At 36.3% G+C, this 18,975-nt stretch overlaps 1 protein-coding gene across 1 annotated transcript in view; it reads right to left on the bottom strand.

The window, feature by feature from the left end:
• The window catches only part of COL14A1 (collagen, type XIV, alpha 1), a 263,059-nt gene that overhangs the window by 211,775 nt on the left and 32,309 nt on the right, over nucleotides 1-18,975 (bottom strand). The window contains exons 4-5 of the mRNA XM_011973001.1: nucleotides 14,205-14,348; nucleotides 8,241-8,327 (exon numbers count right to left, since the gene is read on the bottom strand). Of these exons, the coding sequence (XP_011828391.1) occupies nucleotides 8,241-8,327; nucleotides 14,205-14,348 (231 nt within the window). The remainder of the gene's footprint in view (nucleotides 1-8,240; nucleotides 8,328-14,204; nucleotides 14,349-18,975) is intronic.

Raw genomic sequence — 18,975 nt, 5'->3', positions numbered from 1 at the left:
TCCCCAGAAACTAATTCAGTGCTTGACACTAGGGGATAATTACCAGCTCTTCTATGCATTCATTATTAAATCAATAATATAAACCATTGCCCATGATGATCTTAGCTCTTGCAAAATATACATGTTATTATTAATAACAAATACTATGCTATTTATATATGTATTTAAACTGTTTTACGCATGTAGTAAATGCTATATATAAAATATGTGGCACTTACTATGTACTAGGCATTTTACACATTTTAACTCAATTCTCACAGCTAACTCTTGAGAGTACTCATGCTTCAGGTAAAAAAAAAAAAAATCAACTGTGGGAGTATAAGAGGTAGAAATGTTCAAAGGTAGGCATGTGTGTGTGTATATATATATATTTTATGAGTATAGCCTATGCAATTATGAAATAGCAAAATAGAACAGTTGTCCTCAGAAAAGCATTTCATTACTTTTTTAGTGAAGGATTGTGTGCCAACACATTCAAAAATTTTTAAACATCCTAAGACAAAGATAAACAAACTTTTTCTGAAAAGAGCAAAACAGAAAATATTTTAGTCTTTGCAGGTCATATGATCTCTCTTGTAACTACTCAACTCTGATATTGTGGGAAGGCAGCCATAGACAATATGTAAAGGAATGAGCATAGCTGTGTTCCAATAAAACCTTATTTTAAAAAATAGACAGAAGACTGAATTTTGCCCATGGGCCATAGTTTGCTGATTTCTGGAAAGAATAATTTAAGCTCATCTCATTTTTCCCCCAGAAAATGAGAGCACTGAGATTCACCCCGACAGTGTAGGGACTACAGTATTTTTAAAAATCCATTAAAAACAAAACAAAGAAGGCTGGTGATCTTAATTTTAAAAATCACTGAAAAAGAAGAAGAAAAAAAAAACCCTATGCTGTTTTTCCTATCAGTCTCTTGATCATTTCCAATCAGGTTCTGCATTCTTGTGCAAAACTCCAAAAATGATTAAAGAAAGCTGTTTGGACAATGATGGAGAAATAGCCATTAATGCAAATGTGCCAATATTATGCTCAAAGGCAAATACCACTTTTGTTTGTGAGTTAATTTTGGATTATTAAAGAAACATGTACAGTAGATTGGAAACAAGTTAAGTATTTAACTGCACAGCCACTTCTGTTAAGGATCTTAACTCTGTGCATTTAAACTAAAATTGTAAAATATGTATAATATATCTGATTGTATCTGAGCCACTATCAATGTAGACACTTATACAAGAAAATCACAGATTTCAGGGAAAACAAAGAGCAGTATAGTTCAATGTGGATCATGAAAGCACCACGACTTGGAGGAGCGGCTTATGCTAAGGGTTGCATAAACGACCTGGTTGGGGTGGAGGGGGGGCATCTTTTATCTCCATTGGGTCACACTAATGCATCCCCCTCCACCTCCTAGGAGCTGTAACTCTGTCCTGGACTGTCACCATTGTTTATAACTTACTTCTTAAGACAATTCTCCCACATAACCAGCGCTCTCACAAAGTCCTCACTGCCCTGGCACACACCTCATAGAAACCCTCACCTGAAAGAGGAAGATACCTATTTTCCACAAACCTCTTGAAAGTTCTTGCCCTACCCCAAGTCCTCATCACTACAATAAACCCTTTGAGACAGCGCCTGCCTGAAAGTGGGCTCAGAAAGAACTCTTCCGTAAACATATGTTCAGACATATCTTCAGTGAGGAAGGAAATGGACTGCTTATGAATCTTCCTTCTCCAAATGTGTATTGGTATTTATTAGAACATGTGCCAATAGTAGCCTCACTCTTCCATTGTCTACTTCTTAGTTTTAATTCGTTTCACTCAATCCTAGGTTTTGGAAAGGAAAGAGGAAGGTGCATCAGGGGAAAGAATACAGCAGTTAAGACACTTTAGAAATACATAGCTATAGCTGATAAATTCTGGAGCCAAACTCTAATCCACAAATGCTTCCATAGATTTCACCTTAAACACTGTTGTCTAAGCATCAAGTGGCCAAAAAAAAAAAAAATGCCAATCCAAACACGCAAACTTCCTTGTAAAATTCTCCCTTAAAAATATTAACAAATCTGTTTGTTCTTACACAAAGAAACACACAAAAGATAAGACGGAAACTAACACATTTGGTTATATAGGAGGGGCAAGCAAAGTTGGATGGAAGGAATAGCAGACGTGATACTTCTTTTTCAGTGTCATCCTTTTGTAGACTTTTCAACTTCTGGAAATGTGCCAATGTTTTACATACTCACGGATTAACTTAACTGTTCCCTATTAAAATAAATAACAAAACCACAGTGAACAGGGAAGAAAAGAACTAATCCAAGATCCTTTTGAATACAGATATGATATACTCCAGAATAAAAGCAAACATTGAACTCAAGTTAATAGAATTGTTTGTCTTTTTGCAGTATGCACAGATTAGCAGTTCTAAAACTATTTCTATGATTGACCATTTGAGTAGATATATTTAGAATATTGGGAGTCATGTTTCTCACTCTCTTGAAAGGGGAGTTATAAATATTAGAAGAAGGAGGGCTAAAATAAACCCTGTGATATGGACAAAAGATAGATATAAGATGCAGTAAGATAGATAGATAGATAGATAGATAGATAGATAGATAGATAGATAGATGACAGATAATAGAAAGATGATAGACGGATGCTAGACAACAGATAGATGATTGATAGATGATAAGTAAATGATAGATAGATGACTGATTGCTAGAGAGTAAGAGAATGAGAGACAGACAGAGAGATAATGGTATGACACTCCAGAAGCAAGAGGCACGGTTAGTACCCACATTTTGGTTGCAAAATACTATTCTCCACAAAAAGAAGCCACGATTCTTGGAAGAAATGGTTCATTTTGGGGCCAGGTAGAAAAAATACAAGAGCTCAGAATGTAAAGTTTGTGCCAGAAAGTAAGAAATAACTTAAAGAATGATGGGAACATATTTAAAAGACATAAGAGACAGCATGAAATAGTTCCCACCTAGCAAATCTGGAACAATTTGAGCATCATAATAAACAATGATAGTAATGATTATAACCCACTCAAATAAACTAAGAACCCACCAGTCCATACTCATATGAAAAGAAAAACAAGTGTGGGAGAAGGGAAAAATCTTCTTTACAGTAGAATGCCAAATAATAAATGTAGAATGAAAAATGGAGTTAGAAAAATTACCATTTGAGAAACATCGTAATAGTTACTGACTCAGGCAAGAATTAATAGACGCTAAAGCAAGTAGGTGAAATTTTAATGAGAAACAGAATATTTACATGTCTCAAAATATCTCATCATAAGCTACTTACTTACTGCAAGGGAAAATATATATCTGGTAGATTTCACCTTAACCAGAAATTTATCAATCAAGACATTAAGCTGTAATAGTCATGCTGGAATGGGAGACAAAACCTTAATGCATTCAAGGTGGGAAGTTGGACTTGATAGTTCTTATGTAAAGGAGGCACCCTCACAGGGCCATAGCCTTACAAATTGTTGGACTAGAAAAATAACTGCTGTCTAGCAAGGGAGATGACAAGGAAAGGGTTTACATTGGCCTAAGCTCTATGTGGAGGAAAACTGTCTCTCCTGTGAATTTGTAACCATGGACAAGCCCTGAGTATCTTAAGACAAGAAATTAACATAAAGCGTTTCCAGGTTGGTAGCAACCAAAATGCCCCGTTCTGAAGGAGCTCACCCTTAAGACATGCTGTGAAGAATTTCCACACGAGTCCACAAGCCAAAGTAACACATCATACAAAGAAACCAGCCCCATGAATGAAAGTCAGTATAAACAAGTAACAAGAATTTAACCCTAACCGGGTGTGGTGGCTCATGCCTGTAATCCCAGTACTCTGGGAGATGGAGGCAGGTAGATCACCTGAGGTCACAAGTTTGAGACCAGTCTGGCCAACATGGTGAAACCCCATGTTTACTAAAAATACAAAAATTAGCCAGGCATGGTGGCGGGCAACTGTAATCCCAGCTACTTGGGAGGCTGAGGCAGGAGAATCATTAGAACCCAGGAGGCAGAGGTTGCAGTGAGCCAAGATTGCACTACTGCACTCCAGACTGGGCAATAGAGAAAGACTCCATCTAAAAAACAAAACAAAACAAACAAACAAACAAACACACACACACACACACAAATTTAACCCTAAAATGCTTTAATAATAGAATTATTGAATTCAGAATATAAAATAATCATGATTAAAATATTAGAATGATTAACAATTAAAAAGGAACCAAGCACCATAAAAAATTCCTAGCAACCTTGAAAAAGAAGCACATATAATTTCTAGGAATAAAATATTTCCCCATTGAAAAGAACAGGCTAAAGAGTAGATTAGAGAGGGGAAGAGATCTAGTGTCCTAAAAGACAGATATAAGGAACCCAAAATATCATTCGTAAAATCAGAGAGGTAGAAAATATTAGTATTAAAAGACATAGATTGTCCAAAGAAACTGTCATAAATCTAATTGAGAGAAAGAATATGAATATAAATTATTGAGAAAAATAATATTTAAAGAGTTAAAGGTCAAGAATTTTCCAATCCTGGTGAAAGATATAAATCTGAAATCTGGAAGCACAAAGAAATCTACATCTGGGCTGTCGATAGTGAAGCAGCAGAAGCCCAAAGATAAAAGACAGCAAGCCTGAAATGCATCCAGAGAGAAAAGAGAGGTCACCTACAAAGGAACAACCCTTAGACTGAAAACACACATCTCAACAAAGCAACAGGAGCCAGAAGACAGTAAAATGTCTTTGAAATGACTGGAGACAACTCTTAATCTCGTACCCAGCTAATCTCTCAATAGTGACTACAGAGTGAAGATATTTTTGCACGAATAAAGATAAATTTATCACCGCAGATCTTCTATGAAAGAAAGTGGATACATAGAGAAGGTGTGAGATGCAAGATGAAATGGTGAACAAAACAACTTCATGGGCAAATCTGGACAAACACTGATTGTTAAAGAATATCTATAATAACTGTATTCAATAATATATTTGTGAGGCAAAAAATAAGTTAATGTATTTTTCAAAAATGATGTGTAAGACGGGAGAGTAATAGTTGAATATAAAGCATTATTAAATTCCGTATTCTGTATTATAGGGAAATAGTAAAGATATTGGTTAGGATTAGACTATGTTAGCTTTTCCAGGTCAGTAAGGGATAAAATGGATTTAAAGAAAAAAGAAACTTGGTCAATTTTAAGTAAGGTATAATAGGGGGGAAAAAGATAAGAAAAATGTAGGATAATAGCATAAAATAAATAGTAAGTCCAAAATTATCAGTAACATCAACACATTTAAGTAAACTAAAGCTATCAAGTAAAATACAATGATTGTAAGATAATTTTTAATGCAAATTAATCTACTTTACAAATTACTCACCTTGAACTTGAGACACAAAGAGAATGAAAGTTACAGAAAAGAGAATCAATGCATTATGTGAGTACTAAATAAAATAAAGGTGATATAGCTATATTAATATTAGATAAAATAGTCCTTGAGGCAAATATTGAATTACTAAGAACAAAAAGAATCATTACAAAATATGAAAAAGAAAAATTGACTATAAAAATATAATAACTCTTATTTTGTTTGTATCTAGCCTTAGGTATTTAAAACAAAATTGCCAGAGTTACAAATAGAAATGGGCAAATACCATCAAGGGAAATTGAAATGCACATTTTTCTCAAGGACACATGGAATGGTTTTAAAAACTGACCACATTTAAGTAATAAAATGCCTCAACAAATTTCAAAGAATATTTCTACACACCCCATTCTCTACCCACAATGCAATAATTAGACATCAATAATAAATAAATGTCTTCTTTTAAAATCTCCAGATGTTTAAAAATTAATAGCATATTTCTAAGTAACTCATGGATCAAGGGAGAAAATCTAGTGAAATTTAGAAAACAGTATGAACTACAGCATAACACTACATATCAAAACCTATGTGAGACAGCTCAAGTAGTACTTGGGTATTTTAAAATGCATATAATAGAAAAGAAAAATTAAAAATTAAGGTGTAAACACTCAACTCAGGATGTTAGAAAAAAGAAAATACAATGAAGTACTGGATATAAAAGCATAAAAAGATATCAAGAGAAGCTATAAAAATATATATATGCAGCAACTAAATAACTTGATTCCAAGGTATATACTCTAGAAAAATTCTACCACATGTACAGGAGACATAAGCAAAGATACTTACAACAAATTAATTATAGCAAAATACTGGTAACATCAAGAGTGGGAGGGCTAAATACATTGGAATATATTTATCCAGTGGCATTCTATTCTACACAGTAAAGAAAATGAATAAATTGGCTCTACATAAATCAACATAGATAACTCAAAAAAGTTTAACATTAGATTTAAAAGTTACAAAGGTATACATCCATTATAATAAACTGCATACAAATTTGAACTTTGTATAATTAAATACGTTTTAAGCTTGCAAATATATATGAAGTAGAATGATAAAGACATATTGGAATGTTAAAAACTGACTGCAGCTTAGTGGCAGCCTCCTACAAGAGAGGAAAGGGAATTTATGGGGATAAGTAATGAGTTTTAACTGTATGGTAATAGGTTTATTTTCTTAATCTGGACAAACATGTTTATGACATTATTTTTATACATTTTATATCTAACATATTTAATAAGTTGTAATAAATATAAATATAAACCTGCACATCATTAGAAGAAAAATAGGCAAATGTTTCATGTTAAAATATTAGAAAACCAAGAAATGCATCAAAATTCAGAGTAAAACATTTGTCAAGGATTTTTTTAATTGTATTAAAAATTATCAAAAAGATGAATAAAGTTGCAAGGCAAATTATACACCAGGAGAAAATATTTGCAAAACTACAACAATATGTAGAAAAGGGTTTCATACTCAAAATATTTAGAAAATTTTTATATATTCATTAAAGAAATAAAGACAACACAAAACAAAAATGAACAGGAAAAATTACAGATGACCACTAAAGATATGAAAAAATATTCAACCTCACTAGTAATCAAAACATTAAACAAATGATATAAAATTGGGGAATTTTTTCAATATTAGGGATTTCAAATGTTGAAAAGAACATATGAAATAATCCCTGTTACATATTGTTGGCAGAAGTACAAATCACTGAAAAAAATTTAAGTCGATATTGATAGAGCCTGCCATCTATCAATTTGGCAGGCTAAAATTTGCTTATCCTTTAACTTCGCAGTTCCACAGTTAGAAATATGCTGTTACAGCATGTTTGTGATAGTGAAAATTGGACAACATTAAATGTTCATCAAAAGGGGAATAACCAGCAGGGTGCCATGGTTCACACCTGTAATCCCAACACTTTGGGAGGTAGAGACAGGTGAATCACCTGACCGAGACCAGCCTGGACAACATGGCAAAACCCTGTCTCTACTAAAAATACAAAAATCAGTTGGGCATGGTGGCATGCACCTGTAATACCAGCCACTCAGGAGGCTGAAGCAAGAGAATCATTTGAACCCGGGAGGTGGAGGTTGCAGTGAGCCGAGATCGTGACACTGCATTCCAGCCTGGGTGACAGAGTGAGATCCTGTCTCAAAAAAAAGGGGGTTGGTGGGGACTAATCACTAAATTATAATAGTCTATCCCATAGAATACTATCTGGCTATTAAAAAGAATGAGGTAGACTAACAATAATAACTAACATTATTCAATGGCAGGCAATGTTCTAAGTATTTTACCCATATCAATGCATTTTATCCCAAAGAACTCTATGATCTGAATCCCATTCTCCACATTTTGCAGATAAGGAAATGGAGACATAGACATTTGGATAACTAGTATAAGATCACTCAAAGTGGTAAAGGCAGGCTTTGAATTTAGGCAGGCAAGTGGGAGAGCCCATGCAATTTACACTGGGTGATCCTGCCTCCTATATGAATTGGCATGGATAGGTTTCCAAGTGAAAAGGTATGCACAGAACAAGAACTATGATAGGCTATACATATATGCACCATTCTGAGAAAGGTGCCCTAAAGGTCACCTGCCATGCCAAAGGGTTGAGGGTCATCTTGTGTGGGAAAGGAAGGAAGAGTACAAAGAGGCCACAGGCGATCTTCATATTAGACCTGCACTTCTCAGATGGGACCAGGAACCACATACATGAGAACTGCCTGTGTAACTAAAACAACCCAACTCCCAACATGAGTTAATCAAAATCGTCTCTGACCTTCTGGTGAAGATGGTCTACTCCCATTTCCTCTGTCCACAACTTTGACTCTGGGCTTTGGATCCTTTCTTTTTTCTAAATCTTTAACTGGAAGAAAAGTAGAGAGACAGCACCGTGTTATATTAAAGTCTAAAAGAAAATGTTCGATGAGTTTTACTAAAACCCTTGAGAGCCCTAAAAGTATTTACAGAAATGAGCTCCACGGTACAAACTCATCCCCAAATATTAGAACTGCTCTTTTTTTTTTTTTTTTTTCAACTACGTCATGAGAAGACACAGAAACACCTAAGGAACTACTTTGGCTGAGTATGCACTATGGGCAGATGTGTCACAAATATTTAATCCTTCATAACTGCTGTAAAATCAGCATAATTATCCCTAGCTTATACATGAGGGAATGAAGAACCAGAAAGCTAAAACCTATTTCATAAAACCAGTTAAGTGTTGGCATGGGGTTAAAGCTGTATCTTCAAGTCTCTGGACTTAGCCTGTGAGCTTGGTCCCCATTCTAGAAAGATCTTAACCATAAATAGCCTCATTTGGAATTGCTCCATCAGCAAAAAAATAAAAAAATAAAAAAAGTGAAGAGCCTTATAATAATTCCTTTTCAAACTTAAAAAAAAAGTTTCCCCATTAATAAATGGTGGTTTTTTATGGTTTTAATTAGAAAATGTTCAGGGACCAAAAAATGCCCCATGGCCTTTTAATAAATTCGTATCAACCTACACCATTAGCTTAACTTTCCACTGCATTCTCTCCTTAAAACTGCACAGCTGCTTTTCTGCCAAATAGCACCTTAGGCTGTTTGAAGCAGTCCAAGAGCCTGCCAAATGGCAGCGGTTTCTGCACAAATAAAACACCCCGTGAAAATGCAGAAGTGAGCCAAGGTATTTCGTTTAATTGCTACATTCATTTCATGGAAATCACCAAATGTATTGGGGGGTAAGCTACATAGGGGAAGCAATGATTTCCTCTGAACCACCCTTGCTGCCTTCTCCAGGATATTGTTCCATTCATCCTGTCTTTATCATATCCTCCTCCTCTTTCTTTCCACTGTCTTCCATCGCTTTGCTGAAATGGTTTGAGATTTGTCATTTGCCAAGGTCATGTCACTCTATTATTCCTTTTCTTAGAAACCTTCCTTGACTTTCTGCTACCCAGAGATTAAATTCCAGGATTTAAAACACAATTTTAAAACATTTTAAAAATAAAAATATAAGATGCCTTGATCCTGATATGTATAAATTTTTATAACAATTTTTTTAAAACTTCATTCACCGACTTCTCTATAAGCATTGGCACTTTGGAGCACCCCCCCACCACCACCGCACCCCACCTCCACACACACACACATACACACTTAAATTCTTTTCTTTCTCAGTTTTTACAATGGCTTTATCCTGGTTTTCTCCTGTTGACCACTCCTTTTCATTCTCATTCTTTGGGCTCTTTCTCTATTACTATTCATGAAACACAATCATATACTAAGAGTGTCTTGTGTCTCTGTACAACCCGCTGTAATTTTACCATCCCACAATTTAAATTCTCACCTTTTCATAAATAATTCCCAAATCTGTATCTTCAATCCCACCCACACATATGCTGTCACCCCAAATTACTTGCATTTTCTAAAACAAAATATGTCTGCAACTTTAATATGAGAAAGATCGTGCTGAGTGATGCTGGAGGTAGAAACAGTTCTAGGAAAGACTAGTAATAAATTCAGAGGTAGAGACTTGGAGAAACTTCCCTTTTGAGTCAGACTTCCAAAGAAAGGCAGGAATTTGCAGGCAAAGATTGACAAAACACATTTAAAAGAGAAAAAAATTTTCCAACATAGAATGTGGTGAATTCTTACAAATTTCATGTTGCCTCAGCATCCATTTTAAATGTAAGTTGGACTTACTCATACTAGAAACAGGCTCAATCACCCTTGACACAGTTTCTGGTCCTACAACATACCCTAAAGCACTAGTTCCTAAATGTGGTTAATCCAGATTATCCGACTTAAACAACTGCTCCCTGCCCATCTTTCAAAGTGTAGTTCAAACGTCACCTTTCCAGTGGAGTTTCTGCCAGTCTCTATTTGGGAGTTACTCTTACTATTCATTATTCATTATTCTCTCCTAGATCTATTTCTACCTTCTACTCACCTGACTGGCACCACTGGCCCTCATTCTCTGCATGAACTGTGCAGATATGCCACACTGCCTCCCAGTCACAGTGTGACCTCTTGGAACTCATGCCTGCTTGATTTAAATGCCCCAATTAAAACCCTCCTCAAAGAAACCTGAGGATAATGCCCTGGACCCCAATAAAGACCCTGGCTTATGGGTACCCCCACTTCTTGTGCTCCCTGACCTCCGTGGGTGTGGCCTCCAGGCATACCATGTAACTCCCAGGACCTGTAGGTAATAAAACTTTTACTTCCATCTCATGTCTCTCCTAATCATTGGAGAGGTGCCCTCCATATTTAAAGGTACTAAATTAAAACACAGAGCAATAAAAAGTAGTCTATAAATAAACAAGAAAAAATAACAGCCATTATGGAAGCTGATCCACTATGTCACATATAAGATGTAAACATGTATGTCGACCAAGGTGCTGTCTTCCTCACGTAGGGGCAAAATCAATTGGAAAACAGATAGTTAACAAGCAAAATGGTATTTCTTACGACAACAATAGCTACCATGCTCTACTATGTGGTGAAGTAAGCTCATCGGCACAGTAATAGGCATATCATCACCCTCATTTGCAGGTGAAGAAACTGAGGCTGGAAGTGGTTGAACTGTTTGTGGCAAATTTGGAGTCATAACACCTATTAGATCAGATTTGCCTTTCTGTCTTAGAAATTCAAAGATCATTTCTTATGTTTTACTGTGTATCAAAATATGAACTCATAAAGAATTCAAATCCCTGCACTAAAAGCAAACTTAGAGCCACAAGCTTTATCTTGATCACCACTTTCCTGGAACCAACCACGAAAGTTTTCTAGGAAGAGACTAGGTTTTAGCTCCATCTCACAGAGAGCAGGCATATAACTGAAATGCAAAAGGAAAAAGAAAGCTATCCAAGCAATTTTCATTTTATTCTTACAAACTGCTATTTGGGCAGAACAAATCCCTCTATCCTGCCAATAAAAATAACACAGCTAGCCGACCGCGGTGGCTCACGCCTGTAATCCCAGCACTTTGGGAGGACGAGGCAGGTGATCACAAGGTCAGGAGATCGAGACCATCTTGGCTAACACGGTGAGACCCTGTCTCTACTAAAAATACAAAAAATTAGCCGGGCGCGGTGGCGGGCACCTGTAGTCCCAGCTACTCGGGAGGCTGAGGCAGGAGAATGGCGTGAACCCGGGAGGCAGAGGTTGCAGTGAGCGGAGATCACGCCACTGCACTCCAGCCTGGGCGACAGAGCGAGACTCCATCTCAAAAAAAAATAAAAAATAAAAAATACACGCTTGCATATTATTTATCTAGCTAACCAGTTATACTGTTTCTCTACAGCTATCTTAGCAGAGTTAAGCAAGATGGAAACAAATGAATTTCCTTTTAAGTGTTTTGAAGAAGTAGCCTGGGAAGATTTATATGACTCTGTGTTTCTTCCACTTTTCAATCGGTGGAATATTTGAAATAATCAATTGCAAAACCTCAGACTAGAGAAAGATGAGTATTTTCTCCTTATCCCTTTTACTGCTTCTCACAAACTTTAAGTGAAGTTATTTCAGCTACTCATGCAGGAATTTTGGAGGCCAGAAACTAAAGTGCAGTGCCAGTAAAATGAGACAGAAGGCTAATTTATACCAAAAATAACATAAAAAGCTTTTCTAAAGCTCCTGGACAATGTGAATCTCAAAAGAATGTAACATTTACAACACGTGTATGCCCTGCTGACAGGTGAATTTGCCAGATGTCTTTGTTCAGAAGTTTCATAAGGTAACAAAGTTGCGTGTTCTTTTAATTTTTTCAAAGATTTACAAAATATTGGGTTGGTGCAAAAGTAATTGCAATTTTTCCAATTTAAAGTAATTACAAAAACTGCAACTACTTTTGCACCAGCCTACATGTCTCACAAAACATTACCGAGAAGAGGAAGAGAAAAAAGGGAGGGAAGAGGTGTAAAAAATCTAGATAGAGCACTGCTGCACACAAAATTCCAGACCCACCACCACACAGATTTATGGATTCATCTTATGGTAGGATTTTAAAAGCCATTGTTTAAAATTTAGAAAAAAAAATCTATTTGAAATGATGTCTACAATTTGCTCAAAAAATAATAAGGAAAAGGGTTTGAGGGATAGAAGAAATAAGACTGGCCATGAGCAGCTAATTGCTGAAGCCAGATGACGGCTACTTAGGAGTTCATTAAAATATTCTAATGATTTTTTATTATGCTTTAAATTGTCCTTAATAATAAATTGGGCTTTTAAGAAGAGTTTCTTTTAGCAATGACGTAACAGAAAGTTAACTAGGCTAGGCCTCTTCTGTTTGTATTCACAATACAAAAAAATTTCATCCTTCATGTTTGAAACACCACTTTCAGGAAAAGGGTGTTGCTGTAGTATCTCGTCATTAGAATATAAGGTCCATATGGGGCAGGGATTTGTCCTGTGCCCAAGTGCCTAGAAAACAGTCTGGCACTTAGTAGGCATGTGAAATACATTTGTTCAATGAAAAAAAAAAAAGAATGAATGAATGTCTCCCGAGAGACAGAAGAATCAGGGCCTATGTAGATCTTTGTTTTTTATTTTACTTTTTGTTTTTGAGACGGAGTTTCACTCTTGTTGCCCAGGCTGCAGTGCAATGGCGTGATCTCGGCTCACCGAGATCAACCTCCACCTTCTGGGTTCAAGCGATTATCCTGCCTCAGCCTCCTGAGTAGCTGGGATTACAGGTGTGCACCACCACGCCTGGCTAATTTTGTATTTTTAGTAAAGACAGGGTTTCTCCATGTTGGTCAGGCTGGTCTCGAAGCCCTGACCTCAGATGATCCACCCACCTCGGCCTCCCAAAGTGCTGGGATTACAGGCATGAGCCACCGTGCCCAGCCTGTGTAGACCATTTTTAAACTCAATCTAAAGAAATGTTTCCTAACGAACTGTGTGGACATTGATTGGACCATTACAGAGCTTTCGCTCCCGCTTAGAATGTCCTCTGCACACCCTGTCATTTCTCCAAATGCCCAATTTACTATTTGAGAACTGGCTCAAACGTGAAGCTTTCCCATGTCTATCCTCTCCACAGCCCATTACTGGGGCAGAGAGAGTACCTCTCTTCACAGAGTCCTATATGTACTCTCTCCAATACTTCTCACATTGTATTTATTGACAAACCAGCTTATCATGGAGACTGGCATAGAACGGTCCCTATGTCAACTGATTAACAATTGGAAAGAATTAAATTCCCTGTTGCGTAGGTTGTTTTAGTAGAGGCTCGACTGGCACTTTCTGGGGATCCTATAGAGGAGATGCAGGCATTATCCATTCAGACATTCATATTTATGGAGCACCCATTATATGCCAGGCCTATAATATGCAACTGTGATACAACGAGAAATAAAAATCATTGAGTTATAGTCTTTGCAAAACTTGCAGGCTTGTGGGGGTCACAGAGAAGTAAATAAGCAATTACAATATGGTGTTATAGTACCAGAAGGGAAGCTCTAGATGCTAAGAAATCACATAGGAGAGATGTCTGGGTAAGGTTCAGGAGCCAACATTAAAAAGTTCATTGGAAACTAAAGCACAAAGGGTAAGTAGGAATACAGCAAAATGGGGGAAAAGGAAGAGTAGGAAAGTATTAGAGATCAGAGGAATTTGTTGAAGGTAAGACTGAAGGTCTTCTAGGATCTCTATAAATCTGAAAAATCTAGAATTTTAAGTTGTAGAATATATATCACAGACTCAAATCCAAGGCTGGGACAGAGTCCTGCAGAGGTACTTTCAGAACTGTAAATACATACTTCTGAATTGGCCTTGAACTGGCTTGCTTTCTTTATCTTTATTGTATGCAATAATTTGGACTGTGTAATTCTGGTCTGGCATAAGGCCTTGAATAATTGCTTTAGTTGCAGTGTTCTGGAGATTCAGCTGGTTAGTTTTTCCACCTATAATAAAAGAGAAAAATAAATCAGTTCTAAGAAATAAGGTTCGCTGTGAACATTAAGAAACTTTATTAGTTAGCAATAAAGGTGTTAAACAGTGAAGGCATTTTTTGAAATGTGTTTTATTGTATATATTTTAAATTGTATATATTTAGAGTGTATATCATGATTTTTTTACATACATCAAGAGGTGAAGATATTTAAAAATAGATACAATGGTATATATGTGTATTGCACCTAATTATAATATAGCTTCCATCTTTATTTTTAGTTGTACTCTTTTTATATTAGATAACTAACAATTGTCAGAATTAGAGAAAATCAAATTCATGAAAATATTTCATCATAACACTCTACTGCTTTTATATAGTAGGAAAAGCCATAGTACAAGCTTACAAGACAGCAAGCCCTCAGCATCAGATATACTCTTCGAGGAAAGAATTTCACTTAAAAGTGAAGAGAGAGGCTAGGTGCAGAGGCTTATGCCTGTAATCCCAGCACTTTAGGAGGCCCAGGTGGGTAGATCACCTGAGGTCAGAGGTTTTATACCATCCTGGCCAACGTGGTGAAACCCTGCCTCTACTAAAAACACAAAAAATTAACCAGCCATGGTGGTGTTGGTCTGTAGTCCCAGCTACTCAGGAGGCTGAGGCAGGAGAATCGCTTGAACCCAGGAGGCAGAGGTTGCACTGAGCCGATATCGCGCCACTGCACTCCAGCCTGGGTGACAGACTGAGACTCCGCCTCAAAAAAAAAAAAAAAAATGTGAAGGGGGAGATATGGGCAGGCCGAAGGTAATTATTGACACTGGAATTTTTTTCTAGGCCTCTCTAAAGTGAGTCAGAGCATCCTTGAAACATGAGCCATTTAATTATCTTAAATCTGACCACAAATGGCTCAGGATGCTGAAGGAACCACTCATTGACCGGCTACTTAAAAGTTGGCTTGGTTCATGAAAAGATTTCAAAATCCCATTACCTCTCCATCAAATTAGACTGACATCTAAGGCTTTCTTGAAAGTGCTGATGATTCAATACTCAACTTTTATGCAGAATTCCAAATTTTACTTTTCTTCTCTAATTTTTGCCTGCAATTACTGTGTCTGAGAAAAGGAAAATTAATTTAAAACTTCTGTCTCTCTAGCAGTACCAGCAAGAGAAGTCTGAAATTTGCTGAATTAGTCAAACACAATACAGATTATAATTTAATCATATGCTAATAAAATTAATATTTTTAATTCTGAAATTTGATGCTGCTATTATCTGTGCTGCCTACTACTGGAGGGCAAAATGGAGTCTTTCTCTTGCCAAACCCATTTCCTTATATGCGTTTATGCTCAAGATGTTAAATCTGGTTTCAGGAACTTCTGTCATTTAAAACTCATCTACTGCAAAGTGCACCTAATATATCTTTCACAATGTGTGTTTCACTAAAAAAAGTTTCTCAAAAAACAAACCCTGTATATTACAGTCCCTCTTTGAGAGTTATGGAGTGTATTGTTTTATTAAAGGCTTTGAGATTCCTGAAACAAACAAACAATAAAAGCTTTAAACCTCTGTTTAAACTAGAATTTCCAAATTTATTTGACCATTAAACTATTTAGCTGCAAAACCATTATTAGCATCCTACAGAATACCATGGAACACACTTTCAGAAAGGCTGGCATAAACAATAGTTGCATCATGTCTCATAGTGTTGAAACAGCTATAAACATTTTGTGGCTAAATGTATTTATTACTTTTTATTTACTATGTTTAATCAAATAGATGCCAGACTGTCAAGCCTGATTATCTTGGATTGCTGCAGTAAGGACACTGTGGAAAATAAACTTAGCATTCACGAAGAAATACTTTGCTTACATTCCCAATTTTTATTTTGTCATGGGAGATGTCTAAGCAAGAACTAGACATCTACTTCTTGGGTGCACTCTTCAAGAGGGGATTGAAGGATTCAGATGAAGATTTGTTTCAGAGGCTACCCAAGTCACTCTTACAGTTCTATGATTCCTCAATAACACTTGCTTGGGGGGACTTAATAGTTTGGTATTATCAGCAATTAATCAGAAAAAGTTAAGCTACCAATCACCTGAAGGAAAAAAATTACCTTTCAAGATCAGACATGGGGGCTTCTCAGAGGTACTAAAAAATAGTAACTTGTATTTTGACCTTTAGACTCACAAATGTTCAAGAATCTTTTAAATTTAAATTTCCCATGATAGCTTATTTTTTAAAATAAGCTATATTTTTAAAAATCAAAGAAATTCCAAAATTGAGTCATACTCCAAAATGAAAACTCTGACCCAGGCTTGAGAATATTGTTTTCCATAAGCAAGTCACTTCTGTACGCCACCATGGGAAAAGTGGACATCTGGCATTGCTCAACCAGAAGTCATTCTAATGAGCCTATGGATAATATTTCTTAATAAAAGATATGTCAGGCCATGTGCAGTGGCTCACGCCTGTAATCCCTGCACTTTGGGAGGCTGAGGCAGGTGGATCACCTGAGGTCAGGAGTTCAAGACCAGTCTGGCCAACATGGTGAAATCCCATCTCTACTAAACATACAAAAATTAGCTAGGCATGGTGGTGGGTGCCTGTAATCCCAGCTACTCAGGAGGCCGAGACAGGAGAATCACTTGAACCCACGAGGCAGAGGTTGCAGTGAGCCGAGATCGCATCTCTGCATTCCAGCCTGAGCAAGAAAGAGCAAAACTCTGTCTCAAAAAATTTTAAAAATTTAAAAATAAATGAAAGATATGGCCTTTTGGTGACCAAGCAAGAAACCAGGTGTTTCATCTGCTTGTCTTTTTGGAATGTTTATATCAAGTGCTGAGTAAGACGTCCACATTAATGAACAATACAGCATCTGTCTCCTTCACCGTATCTTTTGGGAAAAGGTCTACCACTGAAAGGAGTCTAGTTCCATATAACCCTCTTTATCACCAAGAAAAAGAATAAATAATTACTATATTTACATAAATATATATTATACAAATATGTATTATTAAGTATTTATTATGTACTGTGCGAAAATGGATCCTTGGAGAAATAATGGGACCTAAAAGCATCTTTATGATAATCATAGGTAACATTTACTGAGCACTTACTATATGGCACCACTGTTCTAAGGGCTTTATATTTATTTTAGTCTTCACAACTAGCACTTCCCAAATTTACTGTGCATAGGAATGACCTGGGGATCTTTTTAAAATTCAGATGCTGGTTGAAGAGGTTGAGGGTGGAGCCCAGTAATCTGCATTTCTAACAAGCTCTCAGGTAATGCCAATGCTGCTGATCCCAGATCAACCTTGAGATGCAAATTCATAGAAGACTCCACGGGGTGGGTACAAATATTGTTTGCTCATTGCGTAGAAGAAACGTGAGGCACTGAGTGATCGACTGGCCTGAATCACACCACTTATAAGTGACAGAATCAAGTTTTGAATTCAAGCAATCCAGTTGCTGATCCCATCTTCATCTTCCTAACAACCAGGTAGCAGAGGCAGTTTCCCTACATGGTCTGTATTATTTTAGCTTATTATATTCATATAATAAAAACGTAAAATACGAGAAAGAAAAATTCAACTAAATGATGCTGAAAGATACTTCATTATTTAAAGACACTTAATTTAAAGCATCTTTAAATAATGAAGTATCTTTAGGCATCATTTAAGCATCAACTTTAAAATAAAGATGCTTAATCTAAAGCGTCCTTAAATAACTATTCATGATCAAAAAATGTGTTCATCTTATGCTTTTCCTGCCTTATCACTTATTTTCACAATATCCACTTAGCCTTTATAATTTTAATGTATAATGCTGAATATTATTCTGTTGAGTTAATTAATCATAGTTTATTCAACTAGTCAAAACTATTGGACACTCAGGTGCATTGTATATTTAAGTTCCAATGAATTCAAAGTATTCATTTCTATGTCTAAACAGAAAATAAAACTTGTTGACTGTCTGATAATTTGGTCTAAAAAGAACTAGAGCCAAGAGTCACTCTTTACTCTTTGGGGAACATTATTACCTTGATTAGATGGTAAGATTTTAAACGCTAAAGATAAAACAAAAAGCTTTCAAATAATCCCAACACAATGCTTGGCACTACATGTTTTTAGTTACCTGTGCATGAAAAGTTGCTAATGCTCTACAAAACACAGTCAATTGTTTTTACCTGAAGCTGGAGTCACAAGAAGTTTGTAACCACCAAATTTCCCTCTTGGAGCCTTCCATGAAATCTGTATACTGTCATGAGATATTACATTATATCGTAACCTTGTGGGTGGAGCCACTGAAAACGAAAAACAAAAATGATGTAAACATTGTAACATTTAAGCTTCTATTTGTTAAATCATAAAGTCAAAGTAGTATAACCAAAATACACACAAAAGACTACATCAGCCTCAAAATATGTATTTTATAGATATATATGTTTTTTGAGATGGAGTCTCGCTCTATTGCCCAGGCTGGAGTGCAATGGCAGGATCTCAGCTCACTACAACCTCTGTCTCTTGGGTTCAAGCAATTCTCTGCCTCAGCCTCCCAAGTAGCTGGGATTACAGGCACGTGCCACCACGCCCAGCTAATTTTCTTGTATTTTTAGTAGAGACGGGGTTTCCATCTTG

This window comes from Mandrillus leucophaeus, unplaced genomic scaffold, assembly GCF_000951045.1.
Source record: "Mandrillus leucophaeus isolate KB7577 unplaced genomic scaffold, Mleu.le_1.0 Scaffold133, whole genome shotgun sequence".
In the NCBI taxonomy this organism is placed as follows: Eukaryota; Metazoa; Chordata; class Mammalia; order Primates; family Cercopithecidae; genus Mandrillus; species Mandrillus leucophaeus.
This window is presented reverse-complemented; position numbering and strand designations above follow the sequence as displayed.